This window comes from Lactuca virosa, chromosome 4, assembly GCF_052849685.1.
Source record: "Lactuca virosa cultivar CGN04683 chromosome 4, Lactuca_virosa_CGN04683_v6, whole genome shotgun sequence".
Lineage (NCBI taxonomy): Eukaryota > Viridiplantae > Streptophyta > Magnoliopsida > Asterales > Asteraceae > Lactuca > Lactuca virosa.
The window spans coordinates 371,216,300-371,240,064 of NC_136429.1; the positions used below are offsets into that span (position 1 = coordinate 371,216,300).

General features: G+C 32.8%; 2 protein-coding genes across 2 annotated transcripts; both read left to right on the forward strand.

Moving 5' to 3' along the window:
- Positions 1-12,715: 12,715 nt before the first annotated feature.
- On the forward strand, positions 12,716-16,865 carry LOC145108737 (mitochondrial Rho GTPase 1-like). Its single transcript, XM_079045809.1, has 14 exons — positions 12,716-13,053; positions 13,286-13,418; positions 13,502-13,648; positions 13,747-13,923; positions 14,001-14,252; positions 14,371-14,439; positions 14,543-14,598; positions 14,761-14,842; positions 14,965-15,176; positions 15,274-15,343; positions 15,449-15,561; positions 15,836-15,986; positions 16,391-16,577; positions 16,670-16,865. The coding sequence occupies exons 1-14, from the start codon at positions 12,839-12,841 to the stop codon at positions 16,735-16,737; spliced, it is 1,932 nt and encodes a 643-aa protein (XP_078901935.1). The 5' UTR covers positions 12,716-12,838; the 3' UTR covers positions 16,738-16,865.
- A 1,571-nt stretch (positions 16,866-18,436) lies between these two features.
- Positions 18,437-22,840, forward strand: LOC145108738 (pentatricopeptide repeat-containing protein At1g71210, mitochondrial-like). The gene is made up of 3 exons (XM_079045810.1): positions 18,437-18,595; positions 19,303-19,399; positions 19,544-22,840. The coding sequence occupies exon 3, from the start codon at positions 19,633-19,635 to the stop codon at positions 22,279-22,281; it is 2,649 nt and encodes an 882-aa protein (XP_078901936.1). The 5' UTR covers positions 18,437-18,595; positions 19,303-19,399; positions 19,544-19,632; the 3' UTR covers positions 22,282-22,840.
- The last annotated feature ends 925 nt before the right edge of the window (positions 22,841-23,765 follow it).

The window sequence follows — 23,765 nt, forward strand, 5'->3', positions numbered from 1 at the left end:
ACCCGATAGTAGCATGGTCCTTTTGGGTTGCCTTCACCGGAGCAATTTGATAGGATGGATATTTGAGAAAAAGAGGTTATTTGTGATTTATTAATATATTATATGAATAATATATTAATTGAGAAATCATATTATTTAATTAGTATTGATCAAGAATTAATTTACAATTAATTTAGTGATCAAAAGAGACTGATTAAATTTACAGGGACTGATTAGGTAAATCAGTAATATTTATAGTTTGGGCTAATGATCCATGTTGATTAGGGATGGGCTAAATTTATGTGAGAGTCCATGAAGAGTTAGTCCAAAGGGTCTATCATATGGATCATTGGAATACCTAGAGGCTTAGGTAAATTAGGGTTTTATGTATGAAACCCTAAAGATTCCACACTATAAATTGAACCCTTGCACTCCCAAAATCGGCACTTGTACTCCAATGTGGAACCCTAGCCGTTTTGGTGCCTCCTAGCCTCACTCTCATTATCCTCCATTTGCTTTTGGTGTTTTTAACTTATTAGAGGTATCACACTTGAGGTACTAAGCTCTTTAAAGGCCAAGGATTACAAGCTATAACACTTAAGATGTATTCATCTAACTAGTTTTTGTGTTCTATATCTCCAATTGCATTATAGCTAGGGTATATGTTTTGGATAAAATGAAATTGCATGTATAATTTGAGAAAACTTAGATCCAAAACATCTAGGGTTATATGTGCACCATAGGATTGTTATAGTGCTCAAAAGGTATCAGAGCCTAGGGTGTTTTCTGTTATATTGATGCATTGGTAATTGTTCAAAGTAAGGAAATCGTTTTTTTTGGAATTTTCCTGATGACCACGACGTGGTCAAAGTTACCACGACGTGGTGACTGGTCAGTGGGCAGATTTTCAGTTTTTTGGCCAAGTTTTGGATTAGGATCATTACCACAAACTATTTTGACTTATAAAAAGCGTTTTTTATGATAAGGTAATGATTATCTTCATCCAATTGAAGGATAATTGTCATATTTTGAGATAATTAATTGTTTATGTGATAAATTGATTATTTGTGGAATTTGATGTGAATTACCTTGCTATATGACATTAGATTAGGTTAAATTTTTGATATACTTAATTATATGACTATTTTAATTGTTGTCAAATTGATCCAAGAGTTTTGAAAAGTTTCAAAATTTGTCCTCAAGTTTTCGAATTTAAAAGGTTTGATTTTTGAAATATTAAATTCTAAAACCCTAGTAATTTTAAAAGGTTCAAAAGTGAACCTCTTGGTTTTGTAACTTAAAATTTAATTAAATAGCCTTAATTTTGAAATCTTAAATTTAGAACCTTGATATTTTGAATAGTTCAAATTACACCCTTATGGTTTTATTAAATTAATTAAGTGTTTAGTAAAAGAGAGAATTAATAAATCCATAATGACATGGTTTAAGTTTAATTAAATTAAAAGTCTAATTTATTAATAGATTAAACCACTTAGTATTTTAAATGTGTAAAATACACCGTTATACTATATAAAATTAAAAGTCTAATATGTTATATATGTATAAGTAAAAGTCAGTCTTACCATTATTAGGTCTCATTCACGAAGCTGGTCTATAAGGGGGGTATAAGGAAATTGCCTATAAAATGGCGATAGAATGGGTGTCCATTCTCACCCACCGCTTCCTTGACTAGTGGAAGGTCGTTAGCCGAATGGGTAGGATAGAACATTAATTCTCATTAAAAAGTATAATGAAATTCAAGTAACTAAATGTTTTATAAATTCTCAATCTTAGTTACTTAGGAAAAATGTGAATTTGATGCTAACCCATGAAATTGCACATTGCACCTTATTGGTCGTTAGTGGAGAGTATGGTTAACTGGCACACTAATATGGGACTAATGAAGGATAGCAATAGGTAGCTCGTAGGTTATCATAGATCAATGGAGTGTGTGTGGTTAACCGACACATTGATTAGGTGATAAATGACTTCGAGAGTACCAAGCTAATTTGCATGGTATTCACACCTTGTTTGTGATCCTCGGTATCCCAGTCACAAACTTGAAAGGCATAATCGATATTAAACATGCCATTGAAAAGTTCAATGAGTCTCAAAAGATCTAGGAGTTTCATCTAAAACTTAATTCATTTAAATTTCGTTTCCGTGGTGGAATTGGTAAATCGTCATTACCTACCGACAAATAATATACAATTGGATTACAGCATCCCTCTTCCGAATTGTGAATTATTGTGTTGGGTCCTAGCCTTAATATTTCATTTGGGTGCTATATCAAGGATTAAATCAACTAACTTGAATTTCTCCTTTTTAGAGATGTCTAGTTTTGACAACTATGGTCTTCTCCAATCTTTTGGAAAAAGCTTTCCTCATGAAGATGATGTTCCACGTTTTGATCAAGGAACTAGAAATCATACTTCACTTCCTCCACCTCCTCCAATTATCCTCCCTGACCCACATGTTCGTCGACTTGAAAAATTCAAGATCACTCAAGCCCTGTTGGCAAGCAAACACGAAGATGGAAAGTTTGTATGTGCTCACGTATTGGAGATGAAGTTACATATTGACAGGCTAGGAATGTTGGGTGTCGATGTCTCGAGGAAGCTGGCTGTTTGACTTGGTTCTTCAATCACTTCCTAAGTCATATAGTGAGTTCATTAAAGATTACTATATGATAGATCACGACGTGACCCTTATCGATCTTACCTATTTGCTAATTGTTGTTGAATCAGCAATGATTTGGCGCATTGGTCAAGCAAATTTGATTGGAAGATCAATCTCCCAAACTTCCATGGAAATTGACAATGACAACATTGGAAGCCCATAAAAGTTTTCTCTTCCCAATGGAAAGGGATCAGCCAAGGTCAAACTGATTGACCAAATAGCAAAGAGAATGGCCAGTTCTAGAATTGTCTCATGCGCTGATGCAAAAGAAGCCATCTGTTTTTACTTCCATTTGAAGGGACATTGGAAGCGAAGCTGCCCTGACTATCTGAGAGATCTAAGAGATGGTAAAGTCAAAATGTATGACTCTGCTTCAGTTAAGTCCACTATCTAACTCTATTAAGTTCCTATTCATAGATTCTTAATACATGATGTGATAAGATTGCATTTTGATGTTTTGTAGGATCGAAGAAAAGAAAGGAAGCTTAAAGGAAAGAGTGAGTTGAGTCTGGTTGCGAAGAGATGGATTTCGATCGCATGGTTCGATGATCAGATTTTTGAGCCGCTGTTTAAGAGTTATGATAGAGTGCTTAGGCATATTTAGTAACATAGTTTTCATTTGTAATTGCATTGTAAGGACAAGTTTTCCGCATTTTATAAATAAAAGAAAATTTTGATTTTGTCTTATTTTATATTTCCTTGCAATGGCATTTGTGAAAATTGTTGTTTATATGTTTCTATTAATAACAATATTGAAAATGTTTGATTTTTAGTTATATCGATTGTGGTAGTGTCATAATTTTCTAAGTAAGGAAAGATTCTCATCGCCCAAGTTTTAATTGGACAGAAACATGGAATCATGTGATTTGAATTATATGATGTATGAAAATTTTGGTACTTGGGAAAATTGAGACTAATTCCTTGTTCACATATGTATGTGAGTCAAGTGAAGGACTAAAGGATCTAGTACACATTGATGTGAACTGGTCAGATCCACCACAAGAGTGATAAAGACTATTCGTCATGATTTACTAATGGTGCAGTAAATATGATTATGCTTACAAGTTTAAATATAATTGTAATACCTTGAAAACTTTCAAAGTATAGGAGAACGAATAAGAAGAATCAATTAGGCAGAAAGATAAAAGTTTTCTCCAATCTGAAAGGAAAGGAGAATACTTTAGCATCGTGTTTTATGATCATCCTTATGATTATGGAACCATGTCACAATTGATCCTCTAAGGATACCCTAGTGCATTTATATGACTAAGGAGAGGTATCGGGAATTGTTAAAATGGTTAAAATCAAAAGGATGAGTCATACTTCATTCAAAAATCGAGTCTTAGAGTTATGAGTGACATATCCTAAGTAGGTTTATAACACATCATGAAATGTGGAGTAGAAAATTTTTATTACTCATGCGCATTTGAAATTGGTAGTTGTGACGTCTTAGATAAGACAAAGACCAACTAAGACCAATTATACGAAGTATTTTTTCTTGATAAGAATCCGTACTAACACTTGAATATTTGTTTGTTGAGGAACGTTTCTTGACATAGAATCTTATATGTCAAGAGGTCAGTGGGAGTCTTAAAGGTCTTGAAAACTTTCAAGAACTAATCAATAATAAACCTATTGTTCATCACTAGCACACGACTTGAGGTTTGTAGCCTATCGTGTTGACACATTATTGTTTCTGTGCCCATTCCTGTTGACTATGCATGTGAGTTCTATGAGTTCTCATTTGATTGCACAAGGCAAAGCACCTTAATCAATGAAAGTACATTGACCAGTATAGGTGAACTGCTCAACAACCTGGAAGCAATGGTAGGCCCTGAACTACTAAATGGCAAGAAATTAAGATTGAACAAGTTCAGTCCATATGAGTTTGGATTTGTCACAAACCTTGTCTTGTGATTATGGTTATGACAAATTCACATGGATAGGAATACATACACCATAAAATCTAAGTGGCAAAGGTTTCTCTCCGCTTCATAAAAGGATTGTGAGGAAACGCTTTCACTAAGTAGATTTAAAGAGATAACAGTTGTGTTAGTTGCATTCTCAAATTCGATTATGATTACATCATCCCTCTTCATAGTTCGAATTGTGAGAAATGACAAATAGTCTGAACATTCGGGACTTACTGCTGTAAGTTCTGAAATAGTTTAGACACACATATGAGCTATCTAAGGAAAGGTGTATGAGTTGAGAAGCCTAGATAAATTCTTATCAAAGCATCTTGTGTCATAAATCTGAACTTTGGTAAGAAAGTCAATAAGTATTGATTTCTAGAAGTCCAACTGATTTCTGGGTACATGTCAAAGCTAGTGGGAGCATAAGTGTTATGCTAGTAAAATGTAATTATTATGCTAGTGAGAGCACAATTATTACGTTAAGTGTTGCAAGTTAGCGATGCTATTTATAGGAAACAAAGTTTTAAATTTGCAAGGTTGTAGAGGATGAAAAGTTGTTTCGCTATAGAAAGTCTAAGGGAGAGGAACTAATACTTCGTTTCGAATCTGAAAGCTTAGATTGATATTTTAACAGAATCTAGTCATGTACATACATGAATGTTATGTTGAAATGATTTAACATAAGGAAATTCTGTATTTGGAAATATTATAGCAAAGGACTGGTCAAGTATCATGTCTTTATGTAAGACATTTTGAATCGTATCCCATATGCTTCGAATATAGGATTGATTACATATGCTATAATATTCGCATGTTCTGATTTTTTCCAAATGCCTGGCGCATTAAGAGGAAAAAGGGACCAGAACCGAATATGACTAAAGATATTAAACAACTGACAAGGACAATCTGAGATTTACCGAAGATTGGTTGCTTGTGTATAGTTGGAAGTATAGTAATGGATGGACCATATTGATATAATTCTGAATAGATAGGATTCTATTTAGAATGGATAGTCATATGGCAATTACGGAAATGTTTCCATAATGGGAGTTGTATATTAAGAATCTAAGTGTAAGTTAGAAACTTTTATGCAAGAAGGATGTTCAAGGAATGTACCTTGAATGTGAAACTTCATTTCTGGGGAATTGCCTTGTAACAATCTTCAATGGAACGCTTTGTAATATCGTTGTCCAAGTCTCTGTGACTTTGGTGCCTCGACATTACAAAAGGAACATTGCATGAAAGTTTAGACTCTAACGGATTCTATTAGTGGCAAGGATTTTGTATTCTTACACTTATAATAAGGATTGGGGAATTGTGAAATGAGCATCGTTAGAATTGTGTTTATTGATCTATTTCACAAAGAAAGGACCATAGATAAACATAGTGTGCAGGCTTGGAGCATGGGATGACTATTGTTTTAGTTCAAGTATTAAGTTGATTAGTCGAAACATTATAATGAATAATGTGTAATCAATATGGTGATTAAATAATAAATGAATTATATATATTCAAAAGTTTTGAGAGCATATTAGATTAGATTATTCTTGTGTTTCACTTTGCATGTTTTTTGACTTCCCGAATAATAAGATTATTCAAACATCCACAATCAATCATACTTTGGAAGTAAGTAATGAGGTAAGACTGTTATGAATCTGACTGTAGATTGTCTAAGTGTTTAGACATAGCACAAGTTTGCTGCAGTATTCATGAGTACTCCTGTAATAAGATTTGAGTATTGGATAAAACCCACGCTCATCTGAATCACTTCATGGATTTTATCACGAGTGATTGTGAGACGATAATATCTTATATTATTGAAACAGAGACATATGAGTTGTAGTTTGCAAGTCGATTGTACATTGATGATGCGTAAATGTACCAGTAACTTGGTGTTATAAAATGTATTGTTGTGTGTAATTTGATGAGTAAATTGAGCAAGCATATGAGTTGACGTTTATCCGTTCCTTTTACCCAATATGGGATAAAAGCGATATATGTGGGCCCCTCGATGATTTAGTGATGACACCCTAAGCGCTTGGTCAAGCCTAGACTAAGTTGATGTGTTCAATTGTAGTCTGTTTGTCAGTCGTCATAAATCGGAAATTAGGAAACAACACATGGACATAGAGAATGATTATAATCCATGTCTCAGTCCATACGATATCTTGTAGAACGGAGGATATTTGATCCCTTATCTAAAGGACGCGGTTCTAATATGATCAGAGTTCGACATCCACTTTTGAAGAGCTACGATTGCTAATCGAGTTATGAAGTTGCATTGGCAGTTGTAGTTATTAGACTTATCCAAGTGGGAGACTGTTGGAGTAGGTGTCTAAGCCCATAACTATAATTGCTATGTACTTGACCCGATAGTAGCATGGTCCTTTTGGGTTGCCTTCACCGGAGCAATTTGATAGTCCAAAGGGCCTATCATATGGATTATTGGAATACCTAGAGGCTTAGGTAAATTAGGGTTTTATGTATGAATTGAACCCTTGCACTCCCAAAATCGGCACTTGTACTCCAAGGTGGAACCCTAGCCGTTTTGGTGCCTCCTAGCCTCACTCTCATTATCCTCCATTTGCTTTTGGTGTTTGTAACTTATTAGAGGTATCAAACTTAAGGTACTAAGCTCTTGAAAGACCAAGGATTACAAGCTACAACAAATAGGTATTCATCTAACTAGTTTTTGTGTTGTATATCTCCAATTGCATGCTAGCTAGGGTATATGTTTTGGATAAAATGAAATTGCGTGTATAATTTGAGAAAACTTAGATCCAAAGCATCTACGGTTGTATGTGCACCATATGATTGTTATAGTGCTCAAAACCCATCATATACATCTATAGAGAAAAATAATAGTTTTAGTTAGATGACAATTATCCTTAATATTTTAACACATAATAAACAACTAAGGCTAGGATCCAAACTAACAATTAACAACTAAGAAGAGGGATGCCATAATCTTATTGAGAATTTATGAAGGTAGATAAAAAAAATTTACCAATTTCAAACTATGAAATTCCTAGATCTTTTGAGATTCGTTGAATCTATCAATGACATGTTTAATCTCAGATTATACTCTTCTATTTGTGACTGGGATACCGATAATCACAAACAAGATGTGAATAACCACACAAATATGCTTAGCACTCTTGATGTCATTTATCATCTCATTTTAGTGTGCCGGTTAACCACACACGCTCCATTAATCAATGATAATTTTTAAGATGACCATTATTACTCTTTATAATCACTGTTAGTGTGTCGGTTAACCATACGCGCTCTACTAACTACTATAAAATATAATGTGCAATTTCATGGATTATCATACTTTTCACATTTTTCCTAAAGTAACTAAGAGTGAGATTTTATAAAAGGTTTAGTTGCTTATTTAACATTATACTTATTAATGAGGTTATGTCATATTAAATCCTTTCGGCTAACGACCCTCCACCATACAAGAGAACGGTGGGTAAGAATGGATACCCAATCTCGGTCATTTTATAAGCCGCTTCCTTAAACTCCCATTATAGTATGACTTCGTGAATGAGGCGTACTTGCGATTTGACTGACTTAGTCTTATACATATAGTAATTATTAAACTTTTAATTTTACATATAATATAAGGTGTATTTTAAAACTTTTTTAAAATACTAGGTTTAAATTAAATTTTTGAAATTAAGATTTCATTTACTTTTTTCGAAATTAATTTTTTAAATTTAATTTAAAATAAACCAATAAGATTTAATCTTTATCTTTTAATTAACAATTAATTAAATTAATTTAAATCTTATAAGGATTAAATAATTATTTACTATTAACTATTAATTAAATAATTTAAGTTTAATCTTAGTCCCTTCCTAACTAGATTTTCGAAAATTAAAGGGGATAAGGGTTATCCAATTTTATTTAATTATCCAATTTTAAACAATTTAAAAATGATAATTATCAAATAGGGAAACCCTAGGAATTTCGAAAAAAGGTGTGAAGGCTAGAGTTTCAAGAACCCTAGCCCAAATCGAAATTTTGGTCTTTTAGGGTTTAATTTCTATAAACCCTAATCTTGATCTATTCAACTATTATGCAGTTCAGTTGAAAACATACACTTTGATACCATTGATGGGTTTTATAGATTACAAAAATCATATTTTTGGCGGAAAAGATAAAACCCTAAGTTTGCATACACCCTAAGGATCTAGGTTTTCAATATTGAATGCAATAATCACTATGAATATCAAGAACCCTAATATTGCACTAGTATTTTCAAAATAAATAAAAGAGTAAAGAAAACACACCTTTTGATTATGCTAGTAGATAATCGAAGTAGAATCCTTCTTGAAATTGCTTGTAGCTAGCACCATAAATGGCGTGCCTCTAATGGTTCGCACCCAACCCTAGAATCAAAGATGCTTAAAGAGAGAGGAGAGAGAGCTTCAAAATTTCGGCCTAATGCTTGTGAGAAGGGGATGGACGAAATTGTGAAGGCAGGGAGGTCTTTATATAACTGAAGGAAACTTGGGACCAAAGCTAGGGTTTATGGGATAAAGCCTGGATTAATTAATATAATAATCAAGCTGCCTTATTTGCTTATCCCTTAACCTATGGATAAAAAATTTAGGCTTACCCTAGTCAATTTTTGTCCACCTCATTCCATGAGGTTCTAGAGCTTTCCTGCTTCAACTTTCAATAAATAACAAAACAGTCACTACACTTTTAATTAATCCAATAAATCCCAAACTTAATTCTAATTAATTTTCGATTAATTAGTAATTAAATAATATGATTTCTAATTAATATATTATTTTCAGAACATATTAATAAATTTATTTTGGTTTATAATTAATTTATTAATCACATAATAAATTAATAAATCTCTCTCTCTCTTTCTCTCTCTCTAAAAGTCATCCCATTCAAATACTAGGTTTGATGGCAACCCAAAATGACTTTGCTAATAATTTAAGATTATACTAATTTAGTTATCGGCTTAGATACCTAATCCAACACACAAACCTATTTGTTGACGCACATTACCTTCACGATAACAGAGAACCTTATATCAGATCCACACAGTAAAAAAGAAAGGAAGGGTACGAACTGTCATATATGATACTCAAGTTAAAGTTCAAACACTTAATCGAAGACATCTCAAGAAATTCAAAAAGTTGATTGAAGAACTCAAGGTGAAGACAAAGATATAAAATTTCAAGTTCAGTCATATCAGAAGCTATCTCAAAGTCAAATCTAGCGCGAATGAAGAATTGTGTGATATGATATTTGTCGTTCTCAGAAAAGTGAAAGCATAGGAGATAGGCCCCTATGGGTGTGGCCCACTGCTTCAACAAAAGTTGATTTGACGTGACATGTTCTTAAGGATGCGTCGAGCCTGGTTCTTAACAAGAAATTCTGAAATATGTAATTTTCGCTTGCAAGGTTAATTAATGTATAAAGTTTAAACAAAAGTTACAATTGGTTTACTGGTTCACACCGTCAAGATTCTTCCTGACTTTGGGAATCTGTGAAAGATGGAAGGTAATGATCGTCTAGGTAGTGATTCCATTGGAGCTTCCCTCGATCTTAAGTCTGATCATGTGAAAAAAAAGTGAAGAGTTTTTAATTCAAGTTTTTAGTTTCCTTTTGTTTATTTCAATTTTTATTCTAAATTCTTTTTAGGTCATTTACATCTTTCCATTTGTTTATAATGTTTAATCTTTTTATTACTTGAGGACAAATAAGGTTCAAACTTGGGGAGATTTGATAGATGCCATGTTATGCATGTTTTAGGGTAGTTTTTATTAACATTTAGCATCATAATTTGCACATTTGCTTATCATTAGTTTAAATAATGTTTAACTCATGTCTTTCGTCATAATTCTCGTATTGCTAGCGTTTTTGTGTCGTTTTCAGATAATTCGAGTGGAACGATACTTTGGGAGCATTTAGATGCATATTTGGAGCCTAAATGGAGTTGGAACTGAATAAGGATGTTGAGGAATGACTTTGAATGCTTAAACTGAAGAATTGCGACCGAAAAGCCAAAAATACGATCGTATTTTTAGACATCTGCGATCGCATTTGTTGATAGAGGATTGTTAAGATCGAAAAGGTCGCCAGAGGGAAAACTCACAAAAAATGCGATTGCATTTCCATGATGCAACTCAAAAAATGTCGAAAATAATATTGTACTTCATTAACGGATAGATTTGGAGATTTTGAGAAAAAATGAGATCGCATATATATATATATATATATATATATATATATATATATATATATATATATATATATATATATATATATACATACGATTGTGGTTTTGGCTAACTTGATCCGGAAGCTTCTGACATGCATATAAATATAAACCCTCTGATCAGATTGAACCCAAACCGATTCCTGAAACTCCAGACGACGAAAAAGACAATTTATGACGCAATTTCTCTCTGATTTCAATGATTTCGGAAGATTTGAAGACTATGGATCGTGACTCTTAGTTATTTTAGTAAGATTTAGAAGTTTGATTTCAATGATTCCCGAAGCTTCTGACATACTTAATAAATGTTTGATTTTGATTCTTGTTAGTCTGATCACATAGCTAGAGTTTAATAATTCCAGTTAATCAGCTAGTAGAATCCGTAATTGTTCTTATCAACTAGTAATAAGTAACAAGTATCATATTGGTTCCGTGTTGGGATTTAAATCTGATATAAACTGAAATTTCATACCTTTACGCTTCCGAGCTTGTGAGAAGTATTGGGTATTGCTGAGAATTTTACACATATCTTAATGCAACTTTTTAGATATTAACTAAGAGCTTGTTTAATTAGACAATAAAAAGTTAGGGTTAACTGAAAAGCTTGTTTTGGTTAATTTAACTAAGTAAAAGAGATTATAGTAGAGTCTGTTAGTTTTTTTTTTTCAGTATCAACTAAGATAGAATGCATTTTGAACAACCAAATCTGAGATGATTGCATGATTAAGAAAGTTGCAGCAAAACTGAATTTGTTTTTATTACTGAGTTTTATTTAGTTTATTTTCACTACAATTTTAGTCTTTAGTTAGTAATCAAAATCCGCCTTTTTATATTTTCTGTTTTGACTAGAATGTGCCTTACGCAAAGAGGCATTGACCATTATTATGTGTCCCCGCTTCCGTGTGCTACCCATTAGTGCAACCAACAATTGAAAATATTATTTGTTTAAATCGTGCGCAACAACGATTTAACAGACATTCACACCTCCATGTATCAAATCTTCTTTGTATCTTACTTTTACTTGGACCCAATGTATCAACATGATATGTATTAGGAACAACTTGCTTGTTACATACTAAATATTTAAGCCTAACCACTCCATTTAATTTTTTTATGTGTACTTGCCAACATCAAAACCTGATTCAACAGGATATTTATAATACATGTCTTCAACAACAAATAAGATGAGTAAATACCCTTTAGTTTAGGCTTAATATCTGAATGTACCCATGGTATCAAAAATGACTTTCCATGCACAAGAACATGCTGATCAATCCGTTCACTTGAACTTACAGAACCCTCAACATCAAAAAATTATATTATTAAAAACAACAATTATATATCAAGAACATATAAAAAAATATTATTAAACTCAGACATAACAAATTAACAATGACTGACTGCTCCATAAGACTGGATATTTCTTCAATGCTATTGTATACCTTCTTTTTGGTCGTATGCTATGAACACGAACTCGTTTATAACAAACATATATCTCCTGATAATTGTGAAATGGATTCAATATCATGATATATGGAAAGTCTATTCTCCATAATATTAGGAAATTATTAAAGTTGGGCTTTGAATGCATAATGTGATTTACCAATACTACCCTTAAAGTCTAAATGTCATTCAACAACTATGGTAAAACTGTCAAAAAAAAGTTTAGAAACAAACAATAGTTTATGTAGATCTAAATGACAATGTCAATAAATTAGCTAATATGAAACGAAAATCTATCAAAACAGAACTGTGAAACTTATTAGTATAAGGAGATGGTTATTTTAATATTCAACAACATTGACATAAAACTGAAATGTAAATGAAATGATTTAAATAAAACTGAAATGTAAATGAAATGATTTAAATAATCGCATATGTAATTTTGACCGAAACCCTTTTCTACAAGGCGCAAACGAATACCAGGTTTTATGAGTTTGTCAGCACGAAAGAGAAGACCCCAAAAACCAGCCGCCTCACTAATCAAAATTCTGCACCTCTGATTCTGTCGATGGCTGGAGGTGCTTCTGCTCTCAATTCCAACTCCACCACCACCATTCGAATCGTTGTTGCCGGTGACCGCGGCACCGGTAAGTCAAGCCTGATTGTCACTGCTGCTGCTGAAGCTTTCCCCGCCAATGTCCCTCCCGTTTTGCCTCCTACTCGGTTGCCGGAGGATATGTTTCCCGACCGTGTCCCCGTCAACGTCATTGATACGTCTGCTAGGTAACATCCCAATACTATCTCCGACCAATTCAAAAATGAAATCAGTATCGTTACTACTTTTGTCGCCAATAGTTTTTAGTAAGAATCGATTTATTGCCAAGTCGATGCAGTTATAATCGAGTTCTCTATTGGTAGACCTGAAATTTTAGATTAAAAACGAAGAGATTATAAGAAATACCCCTATATATGTGGACACAGTCAACTGAAAACTTGATTATGTGATGTTTTTTAGTATGGAGAATAGAGGCAGACTTGCTGAGGAACTGAAGAGTGCAGATGCGGTTGTTCTTACTTATGCCTGTGATAAGCCCTCTACTCTTGATCGATTGAGTACATTTTGGCTTCCTGAACTTCGAAGATTAGAGGTATCGTTTTGCATCAGTACGTATTCTATTATCCTGCACCTATAATCGTGTTCTAATACTGCTTTTATGCATTATGTGAGCAGGTAAAGGTACCTGTTATAGTGGTAGGGTGTAAGCTGGATTTAAGGGATGAACAAGCTGTTAGTTTAGAGCAAGTGATGTCACCAATAATGCAACAATTTCGGGAGATTGAAACTTGTATTGAATGCTCAGCTTTCAAACATATTCAGGTAAGAATAAGAAAGATACATCTATAACCTATAATCTGTTATATAACTCAGTTTCTAGTCCTAATTCCTGAAACCCCTATAATGCTCTATTTTTTCAGCTTCCAGAGGTATTTTACTATGCACAGAAAGCTGTGCTTCATCCAACAGCTCCTCTATTTGATCAAGAAGCACAAACCCTAAAACCACGTTGTGTCAGGGCTTTAAAGCGAATCTTTATACTCTGTGATAATGATAGAGATGGTGCTCTAAGTGATGCAGAGTTGAATGATTTCCAGGTACTTCTGTTTTGTTTTATATCTTGTTTTGGAGATTTAAGTGGGAAACATTTTTAAAATTCTACAATTGTGAACAGGTGAAATGTTTTAATGCTCCCTTACAACCTTCGGAAATAGTAGGTGTAAAGAGAGTTGTACAAGATAAGCTGTCTGAAGGAGTCAATGAAAATGGTCTCACTTTGACAGGCTTCCTTTTTCTTCATGCTTTATTTATTGAAAAAGGCAGATTGGAAACAACATGGACTGTTTTAAGGAAATTTGGATACAATAATGATATAAGGCTTTCTGATGATCAACTTCTTCCTCCTATTACAAGATCCCCTGATCAGGTTTTGTTTTTATCAGTGCATTTATGTATGTGTGCTTTATAAAACCATGTTGCAATTAGTTTTTATTTTTGCATATGATTGGTTGAGGTTTTTAGTGATTTTGTCTTTGATTTTGTAGAGCATTGAGCTGACAAGTGAAGCTGTTGAGTTTCTCAGAGGAGTTTTTTCCTTGTTTGATATTGATGGTGTATGTTCTAATATTCTTTTTTCTTCAGTATACAATTTCTCATTTCATCAAACTTTGTTCATTATACATTTCAAGATACTAAAAATATGATTCTTTTAATCAGGATGGGGCTCTTAACGAACTTGAGCTGGAAGATCTTTTTTCTACAGCACCCGAAAAGTATATTCATATATTCAACTTACTTATTATTTTCATTATTCTATTCAAGTATTTTTTTAAATACTATTAGTTTTATATTTCCAAACCCATGGCTCGAGTTTTCTCCAAACTCCCATCTTCATGGACATTCATTCTCTATTTCACAAATTTTATACATTTCAGTCCATGGAGTGAAGCACCATATGCAAATGCAGCTGAGAAGAATGCATTGGAAAGACTCTCACTTGATGGCTTCTTGTCACAGGTATATTACTTGAATTACTATTTTGACAATTCACACAGTGAGGATGTGAAGGGCGTTCACGTCTTTTCCACAAACAAAAATTGCGATATATGTATGTGACAATTTGTCAATTGTGGATGTAGTGGGCTCTTATGACACTTCTAGATCCAATCCGTAGTGTGGAGAATCTCATATACATCGGGTATGCAGATGACCCTTCATCTGCAATCCGTGTTACAAGGAAAAGACGTGTAGATCGCAATAAGAAACACTCAGACAGAAATGTTTTCCAGTGCTTTGTTTTTGGACCAAAAGAGTCTGGAAAGTCTTCATTGTTGAATTCTTTTGTTGGAAGGTCTTCACTCTTCATCTAAAATTCTATAATTATTTTCAAATTTCAACGCTTTCCTTTCAAATTTGTTTTTATTCTGAAAATCTTTTTCAAATGGCAGGCCATTTGTTGAAGGTTATACACCAACCATTGAGGAAAGATATGCAGTTAATGTTGTTGATCAGCCTGATGTAATTTCATCAACTTTTGATAGTCTGTGTGTGAATAATGAATTCTTGTTCATCAAGTGAGAAAGAAACAGAATCTTAGTTTAGTTTACTTTGTTTTGCATATAGGGAACAAAGAAAACCTTGATATTGCGAGAGATACCTGAAGATGCAATTGAGAAGTTGCTATTGAATAAGGATGCTTTGGCAGCATGTGACATAGCTGTTTTTGTTCATGACAGGTGACCACAAACCTTAAACCCTAAACCTTAAAACCTAGTTGATGAATTGTGTCATTTCAATATATCTTTGATTTGATTAAGTGGTTTTATGTAACAAACACATACTTAAGAAAATCTGTGTCATGTACACTAAACCCTAAACCTTAAACCCTAGACTGTATACTGTAAACCCTAAGCTTAGTTCTTTGGTTTTATATTTTTTTTGAATTTGGTTTTTTTGAAGTTAGTTACTAGTTGTCTATTTGTGAATTAAGTTTTCTTTTGGTATATCCAGTTCTAAGGAGTCTTCATGGATAAGAGCAACTGAATTGCTTGTGGAAATTGCCAGCCATGGGGAATCTACTGGCTATGAGGTTCCTTGTCTGATTGTTGCAGCAAAAGACGATTTTGACCCTTACCCAACAGCAATACAAGACTCAACAAGGGTACAAATCTTTATTAATAATAGTTACAGTTGTAGTTTTATCTTGAATTGATGGATGCAAATTTTTCTTTCAGCACACAATTAACTGTTTAAGCATGTTTAAAGAAACATTATTGCCTGTTTTGTTGTGCAAGACAAGAAACACTCATATATATATATATATATATATATATATATATATATATATATATATATATAAGGGTAAAATAGTCATTTATTCTCATCGAGTCTTTTCTTTTTGTATCAAGTCAAAAAGAAACAACCATATATAATCTTAAAGACTAAATTGTTTTTCGGATTGAATATACTGTCTGAATGAGAGAGTAAATGACCATTTTACCCTTACGTATTGAATTAAAAAAGTGAGTGTTTATTTAAGAAAGGTAATAGTATTTGTTTATATAGGTTAGTCAGGATATGGGAATAGAGGCTCCTATACCTATAAGCACAAAATTGGGAGATTTCAATAATATATTTGGAAGAATTATGAGAGCTGCAGAGCATCCACATTTGAGCATCCCTGAAACTGAAGCTGGGAAAACTCGAAAACATTATCACAGGCTTCTTAACCGCTCTCTAATGGTTGTTTCAGGTAGTGGCTATGTATTTCAAAAGGGTAAAATAGTAATTTACCGACATTCAGACTCTCACAAACAAGAAATTTGTTTTCTGTGATTATTGCAGTGGGGGCCGCAGTTGCTGTTGTGGGGCTTGCTGCATACCGAGTGTATGCTACTAGAAAGAATGCTTAAAGCTTAAACCTTCAAACCATGCACAGTAATTTAATTGATATTTGTTTGATTATGTATTGTAACTTTTTTAAATTACAGTATTGTACTTTTTATCTTTTATTCTTTCTTATTAAGGCATTTTACTTTGATTTTTTTTTCTTTTAGGACATTATATTGTAAGAAATGTACATTGTTATGGCATTGAAGTTGCCTGTTATTTGGATAATATTGTTATAATTGGGCACACTTTTCAAAGCAGAATGTTGTAATTGGAAAAAAAAATGAAAATGAGATGTTATAATAAATCTATGGAAATACGTTGTTATTTCTTGAATTACGTTTGGATGTTTGGATGTTTCGTGAGATTCAAAATCATTCCTTGTTTGTATGTTGGTAATTATTACAATTTGCAAGCCCAATAGATTTTGTGTAATTAAGTTTATTTTTAATTATAAATGATTATTATTATTATTATTATTATTTTTTATTTTTTTTTGTAGTGTATCAAGTCAATATTACATTTTTTTTAAAATAAAAGGGGGTATTTGGCATTTCTTATTTAACCAAATAAGCATTGTTTGATAAGTGTTAATTAGCTTAAAAATGAGTTTTTAAAAAAGTATTCGGATTAATTTTAATTGTCTTTCAAAAAGTTATAAGTTGATAATAATTATTATTATCATTATTATTATTATTATTTTTATAAATATGTTTTGGATTAGTTTATATATGTGAAATAACAAAAAAGATATTTACATATTTAGTATTTTTAAATACATTTTTTCTACAAATGTTGAACACATATGCATAGCCTAATCTGTTAAAACACACAATGCATACCGTAAATTAAACAAGTTTGGCGCTTACAAATTCACATCCAGGGCTTAACACGTTTGAGATACAAAAAATCAAACAAGTTTACAGATTTAAGATCTGTTAAGATACTATGCAAACTAGAAAACAAATTCAGTTCATAGATTAAAAAATAAAGATCGAACAACTAACAGTAACACATGCAATTGCCAAATATTTAATTAAACTTATTGATTTTAAAAAAACCAATAGGTCATTTTAAAACACAATCCTAAACATCTAAAAAGTATTACTACTAATTTCATTACCTTGAAGATAGGAAAATGTCATTGTGCAAGTTCAATATAAGAACAAAACAAGAACAATTATATTGTTTCTGCAACATAACTTGAATATCAATGTCTTTAAGTTCACGTTTCAGAATTTTATGCAAGACAATGGATAAAAAGAACCGAATATAAATAGGATGTTGTTAAAGACACCCTATTTTAATATACCTTAGTCTAATATATCTATCAACTTTATTATCTAGTAATTTATGTTATTACTATATAGTTAGTGAACAGTCGAATCTTTCGATGTATACCCTACACAAACGTATTTACATTTTTTTTACTGAACAACTAGATATATATTTATATGAAAGAAATACTTATTTTAAATATGAGTTTAAATGGAGATAAAATATAAAAAAGTCAATATTTTAACAATTTTGCTAATTTAATGTTATTAAACAACTAGATTTTTTAAAGGTTTTTTGATTTAAAATAATAAAGAAAACAATTAAAAGAAATTAAAAATAATTAAAAAAATAGTAATTCAATAAAATAATAATTATTTATAGTCGATATACTCTTAACTTTATTTATAGAATAATATATTTTTTCTAAAAAGAAAGTCTATCGAACATTCAAACCTACTGCCAGTGGTATCTCTCCCTGATGCGTTTTCTTCTATCTCGCCTCCTTCTCTCCTCGCCGTTGCCGTCTGCCGCCCTACCTCGCCGTCTCCTTCCATCTCCGGCCTACTGCTTCTCCACTCGACGTTCTCAAAAGTAACAGTAAAGGTATGTGATTCAGCGTTTTGCTTTCGGTTCTTCGTCAATTAAATGAAGCTAGAATCTGTATAAAGGAATTACTGATGTGCTCGTTTGATCTTCTTTTGGCTTATCTCGAATTGAAGAACTGCATTTCATAAAAAAAGATGTATATATGTGATAGATAGTAGAAGAACTAGGTGAACTCGGGGCATTTTTTTGTTAATCGATGGATGTTTGTCAGTGTTTCTCCAGTTTTAGGTTTAATGCCACTATATACTTCGAGTAATTCCAAACCAACTGTGAAATGGAGATGAGCTTTACATTTCTTGCTGGATAAGTGAGGTTAACTAGCTTAAATCAAGCTCTTATAAGATCTGTTTGCTATTGGATTTCCGAGTGCTGCATATTTACTTGTTTGATACCATGGTTTTTCCCCAATCACAGCTGGTAGAGATGAGTTTTTGATTTGGTATGATTCTTTAATAGGTATATTCTATTAATATGAATGCATAACCATTTCATTTGAACTTGGATAGCAATTCATCTCCACTTAATTTAATTTCCTGCATATCAATACATGTGTTTTTGGTTGATTTAAGAATGATACTTCTGGATTATTTCCCAGTTTTTTAACCTTCCTTTGTGTAATCACTAATATACAAACTAATGCAAGTACCTTGACTACATTTTATCATATTAGTATCTGATTGTCATTAATGGTGCTCTTATTCCAGATCTTTTAGACACTCCTGAACTTCAAAAGACAAGGCGTTGCAAACTTTCAAAACCGGATCCAATTGATCTCTTTCACAATCTTATAATAAGCATCTGGTAAGTAATTTTGATCATTATTTCATATATGCAAAAATGAATTCTTGATTTTTGAAATAAAATAAACTTGCAAACCCTAGAAAAGAACAAATCATCTACAATGCCTCTCATTTTGTGAATAACCTAAATCTTGCACTTTTCTAGGATTCACATCTAAACTTTGCTGCGATGCAGACGTCAAGAAAAAAAACCTTGTTAATACAGTAGCTTACAACAAATCCCCTTCACAAATTATGGTGAGACTAAGACACCTAAAGCAAAATTCCATCCGTGCCCTCCTTTCTCCTCTCAACACCAACAATCCCATCAACTACTCAACATTAGCAGCATCCACCACCACCAATCCTCTCAGTTTAAACCCATTATTCCCATCTTTCTCATCACCATCCCACAAATTACAAGCAGATGATTTGGTATTAACCTTTCGTGAATGGTTCAAGTCAAGTGGAAACCCTCTTCTTGACCAAATCCTTGAAGTCTTATCTTCAATTGAAAACCAAGATCTTATAGTTGAACGTGAAGCCATAGATGCAGCTTTATCTTCTCTAAACCTACACCTCACAGAGTCACTTGTTCTTGATGTTTTATCATACGGGAAAGATGTTTTATCTTGTACCAAATTCTTCGATTGGGCGGGTCGACAACCCGGTTTTCACCATTCCCGAGCCACATTCCATGCAATTTTCAAGATCCTTTCAAGAGCAAAGCTGATGTCTTTAATGTTTTACTATTTAGACAGCTATAGCAAGCTTCGAGGGGGTCATAAGTCAAACTTTCACAACATTTTAGTCATGGGTTATGCTGTGGCGGGAAAACCCGAAATTGCCCTTCAGTTATTCGGACGTATGCGTTACCAAGGTATTGATTTAGATGATTTTGCTTATCATGTGCTTTTAAATGCTTTAGTGGAAGAGGGTTATTTTGATGGAGTTGACTCAGTTGCTACACAGATCAAGAATCGTGGTCTTGAATCCGAAATCACTTATTCGATTTTGGTTAAGAGTTTTTGTAGGAAAAAGGAGTTTGATAAAGCTGAAAGTTATCTTCGTGGGGTGATTAATAGTGGGATTAAGATAAAAAGTGGTGGTTATATAGTTGGTGCTCTTGTTGATGGGTTATGTAAGAACAATGAGTTTGATAAAGCTGGGAAATTAGTCGATGAATTTGGGGAATTTCATGTTTATGATATATGGATTCGGGAACTCGTTCGTGCTAGAAAGCTAGATGGAGCTATGGAGTTTTTGCAAAAAACTAGGAACCAAAAGACGGCTGTTTATGTTCCGGATGTTTTTCGTTACAACTCCTTGATTTTAAGACTTCTAAGAGAAAACAGACTCGAAGAAGTATGTGATTTAGTGATTGAAATGAGGGAAAACAATATCCCTCCAGATGAGTTAACAATGAACATTGTTTTATGCTTTTTTTGTAAAGCAGGAATGGTGGATATTGCTGTAAAATTATACGATTCAAGAACAGAGATTGGATTATCTTTGAGTTCAATGGCTGTTAATTATTTAATGAATACCCTTTGTAGGGACGGAAGCGTCATTGATGCATATCGTATTTTAAAAAACTCACTTGATCAAGGGTATTTCCCGGGAAAAACCGCGTTTTCTATCATGGCTGATGCTTTATGCAAGGTGGAAAAAGTTGACATAATGGATGACTTGTTTCGTGTTGCTTTGGAACATAAGATTATGTTGAGTGATAAGTTTCATGAAAAGTACATAAATGCCCTTTGTAGGATTGGGAGATTAGAAGATGGGTATATCAGACACGTGGAATTAAACCGGTTAAATGAAGTCACACCCAAATTTGCTTACAATTCTTTGATAGATGGGTTTATTAATCGCAAAAGAGGTGATATTGCAGCAATGTTATTGATACAAATGCAAGAAAAACATCATACCCCTAGCCGGAACTTGTTTTGTGGTGTGATTCAAAGCATATGTGAAATGGAAAATCCCGAAATACAGTTTCAAAAGTTGTTGGAAATGCAGTTGTCTGTTCAGAAACTCGGGTGTTGGGTTTTTAATCATTTTATAGAAGGAGCTGGGATTGCTAAAAGACCTGATTTAGCTAAAGAAGTTTATCAAATGATGAAAAGAAATGGGATTTCTCCTAATGTGAGTGCGGATATTTTACTGTTGAAAAGTTTTCTAGCAAGTGAAAAAGTATCCAATTCTTTGACTTTATTCTATGATGTTTCTAAAAAACGAAAAATTGGGAGAAAAGTATTCAACACGATTGTTGTTGGTTTATGCAAAGCAAATAAACCCGACATTGCTTTGAGCATCTTTTTAGAAATTAGAGAAAAAGAGAAGAATTTGAGACCGAGTCTTGAATGTTATGAAGAACTTGTATACGTTTTATGCAAATACAAAAGATATGACAAAGTCATGGATGTTATCAGTGACATGATTCAAGTTGGGCGTCCTTTATCGTCTTTTATCGGGAACAATTTGCTTCTATATTCTTTAAAAGATCAAAACCTATACAGCACTTGGGTTGACACACTACCCACCGAGTCGACTCAGTCGTCACCTATGTGGAAACTCGGCGAGTTGGTTGGGTTGTTTTCTGATCGGTTTAGAGACGATATAGATATTGATGAGTTGGAGGAAGTAGTGGGGAAGTGTTTTCCACTTGATATATACACATACAATATGCTTTTGAGGAAACTAATAAAGAAACAGGTGGATGATGCTTCTAGATTGTTCCGGAAGATTTGTGAGAAAGGGTATAAGCCGAATCAGTGGACTTATGAGACTTTGGTGCATGGGTTTTACAGACATGGTAGGGCGGGTGAAGGTAAAGTATGGTTGGAGGAGATGCAGAAGTTAGGGTTTACTCCAAGTGAGGCTACAACTGTATTGCTTTAAAGATTATCATAAAGTTGCATACTTGGAGACACACGTGTGATATAAGGTAAAGTCTGACAAGAGGTTGTTTGTGTTGGAGTTATCATCAAGCGGTCACAACATCCTTGAGCTTGTCCCTAGTCCAGGAAGACAGCCAACTTGTGGCGGTAGGACACATTCGCATCCTTGATGTTGGCCTGCAGGAAATTTATAAGCTGTATATTGGTCTTTTTGCCATTGGTCAAGTTGTAGGTAAGAATTGATCCATGGGGGCCTGTTTAGGTTATTAGGTGTTAAGATAGAGTTTACCTTGCTCATGGTCATCTAACTACTTCCTCATGGTCAACTCTTGGTTTGACAGCAACTTCCTCATGGTCAACTCTTGGTTTGACAGCAACTTAGTTGAGAAAAACTTGAATTATAAACTACACAGTTTATACCAAAACTGTATGTGTGGTTTGGAAACTAGTTATATGGTAGTCCACATCGATATATTACGTTCAAAGACATCTAAAACTTGTAATTGGAATAGGTTGTGTATTAGAAATCATAATCATGACAACGTTAAATAGGCTGACAATTAGATAGAGGTAATTTTTTTTTTGCCTTGTTCGAAATAGCAAACCAACCTTTTCATAAAAAAATATGTCCGAAATTCATAGTGGAGTCCCGAAAATTCAGGTAAAACAATCTCCCAACTTACTTTTTTTTTTCTTTTTTTTTTAGAAAACTAGATTTCGAAATTTACAATGGAGTTCAAAAATTGCAATTTCAAACTATATATATATATATATATATATATATATATATATAGGGAAAAGTTCAATAGAGAACCATTATTAATCAAGGAACCAAGGAACCAATCCAAAGCGATCAACGGCAATCGTTATGATTTACGACGCTCACGATTGGTTCTTTGATTCCTTAGTTAATTATGGTTCTCTATTGAACCTCACCCTATATATATATATATATATATATATATATATATATATATATATATATATATAAGTGAGGTTCAATAGAGAATAATAATTAACAAGGAACCAATGAATCAATCGTGAGCGTCAGAAATCATAATGATCAACGGCTAAGTAAATACTGTTTATACCAAAAAATTCACATCCTTACCAAAAATCCACAACTTTTTTTCGTTTAAAATTTTTTTAGGCCACATTTTTTATCGAAAAAAAAACTCGAATATACTGTTGTTCTCGATTTTTCGTCTTCTTTCCATAGAGATCCATGTTGATATATAAAAAACAATTTTTTTTTCGAAAAAAATTCATTTCATTTTGTTAGTTTTTTTAATATTTAAGTTTATTTTTATCAAAAAAAAACTAATTATACCAAAAAAAATTATTTTTTTGTACTTTATTAATAAACATTAACACCGACTAAAAAAAAAACTCGATCAGTATAGATTCACACTGTGAATCTAAACTGTAAATATTTCAATTTTTAACATTCACAATGTGAAAAAGCTCGATCAGTTCAGATTCACA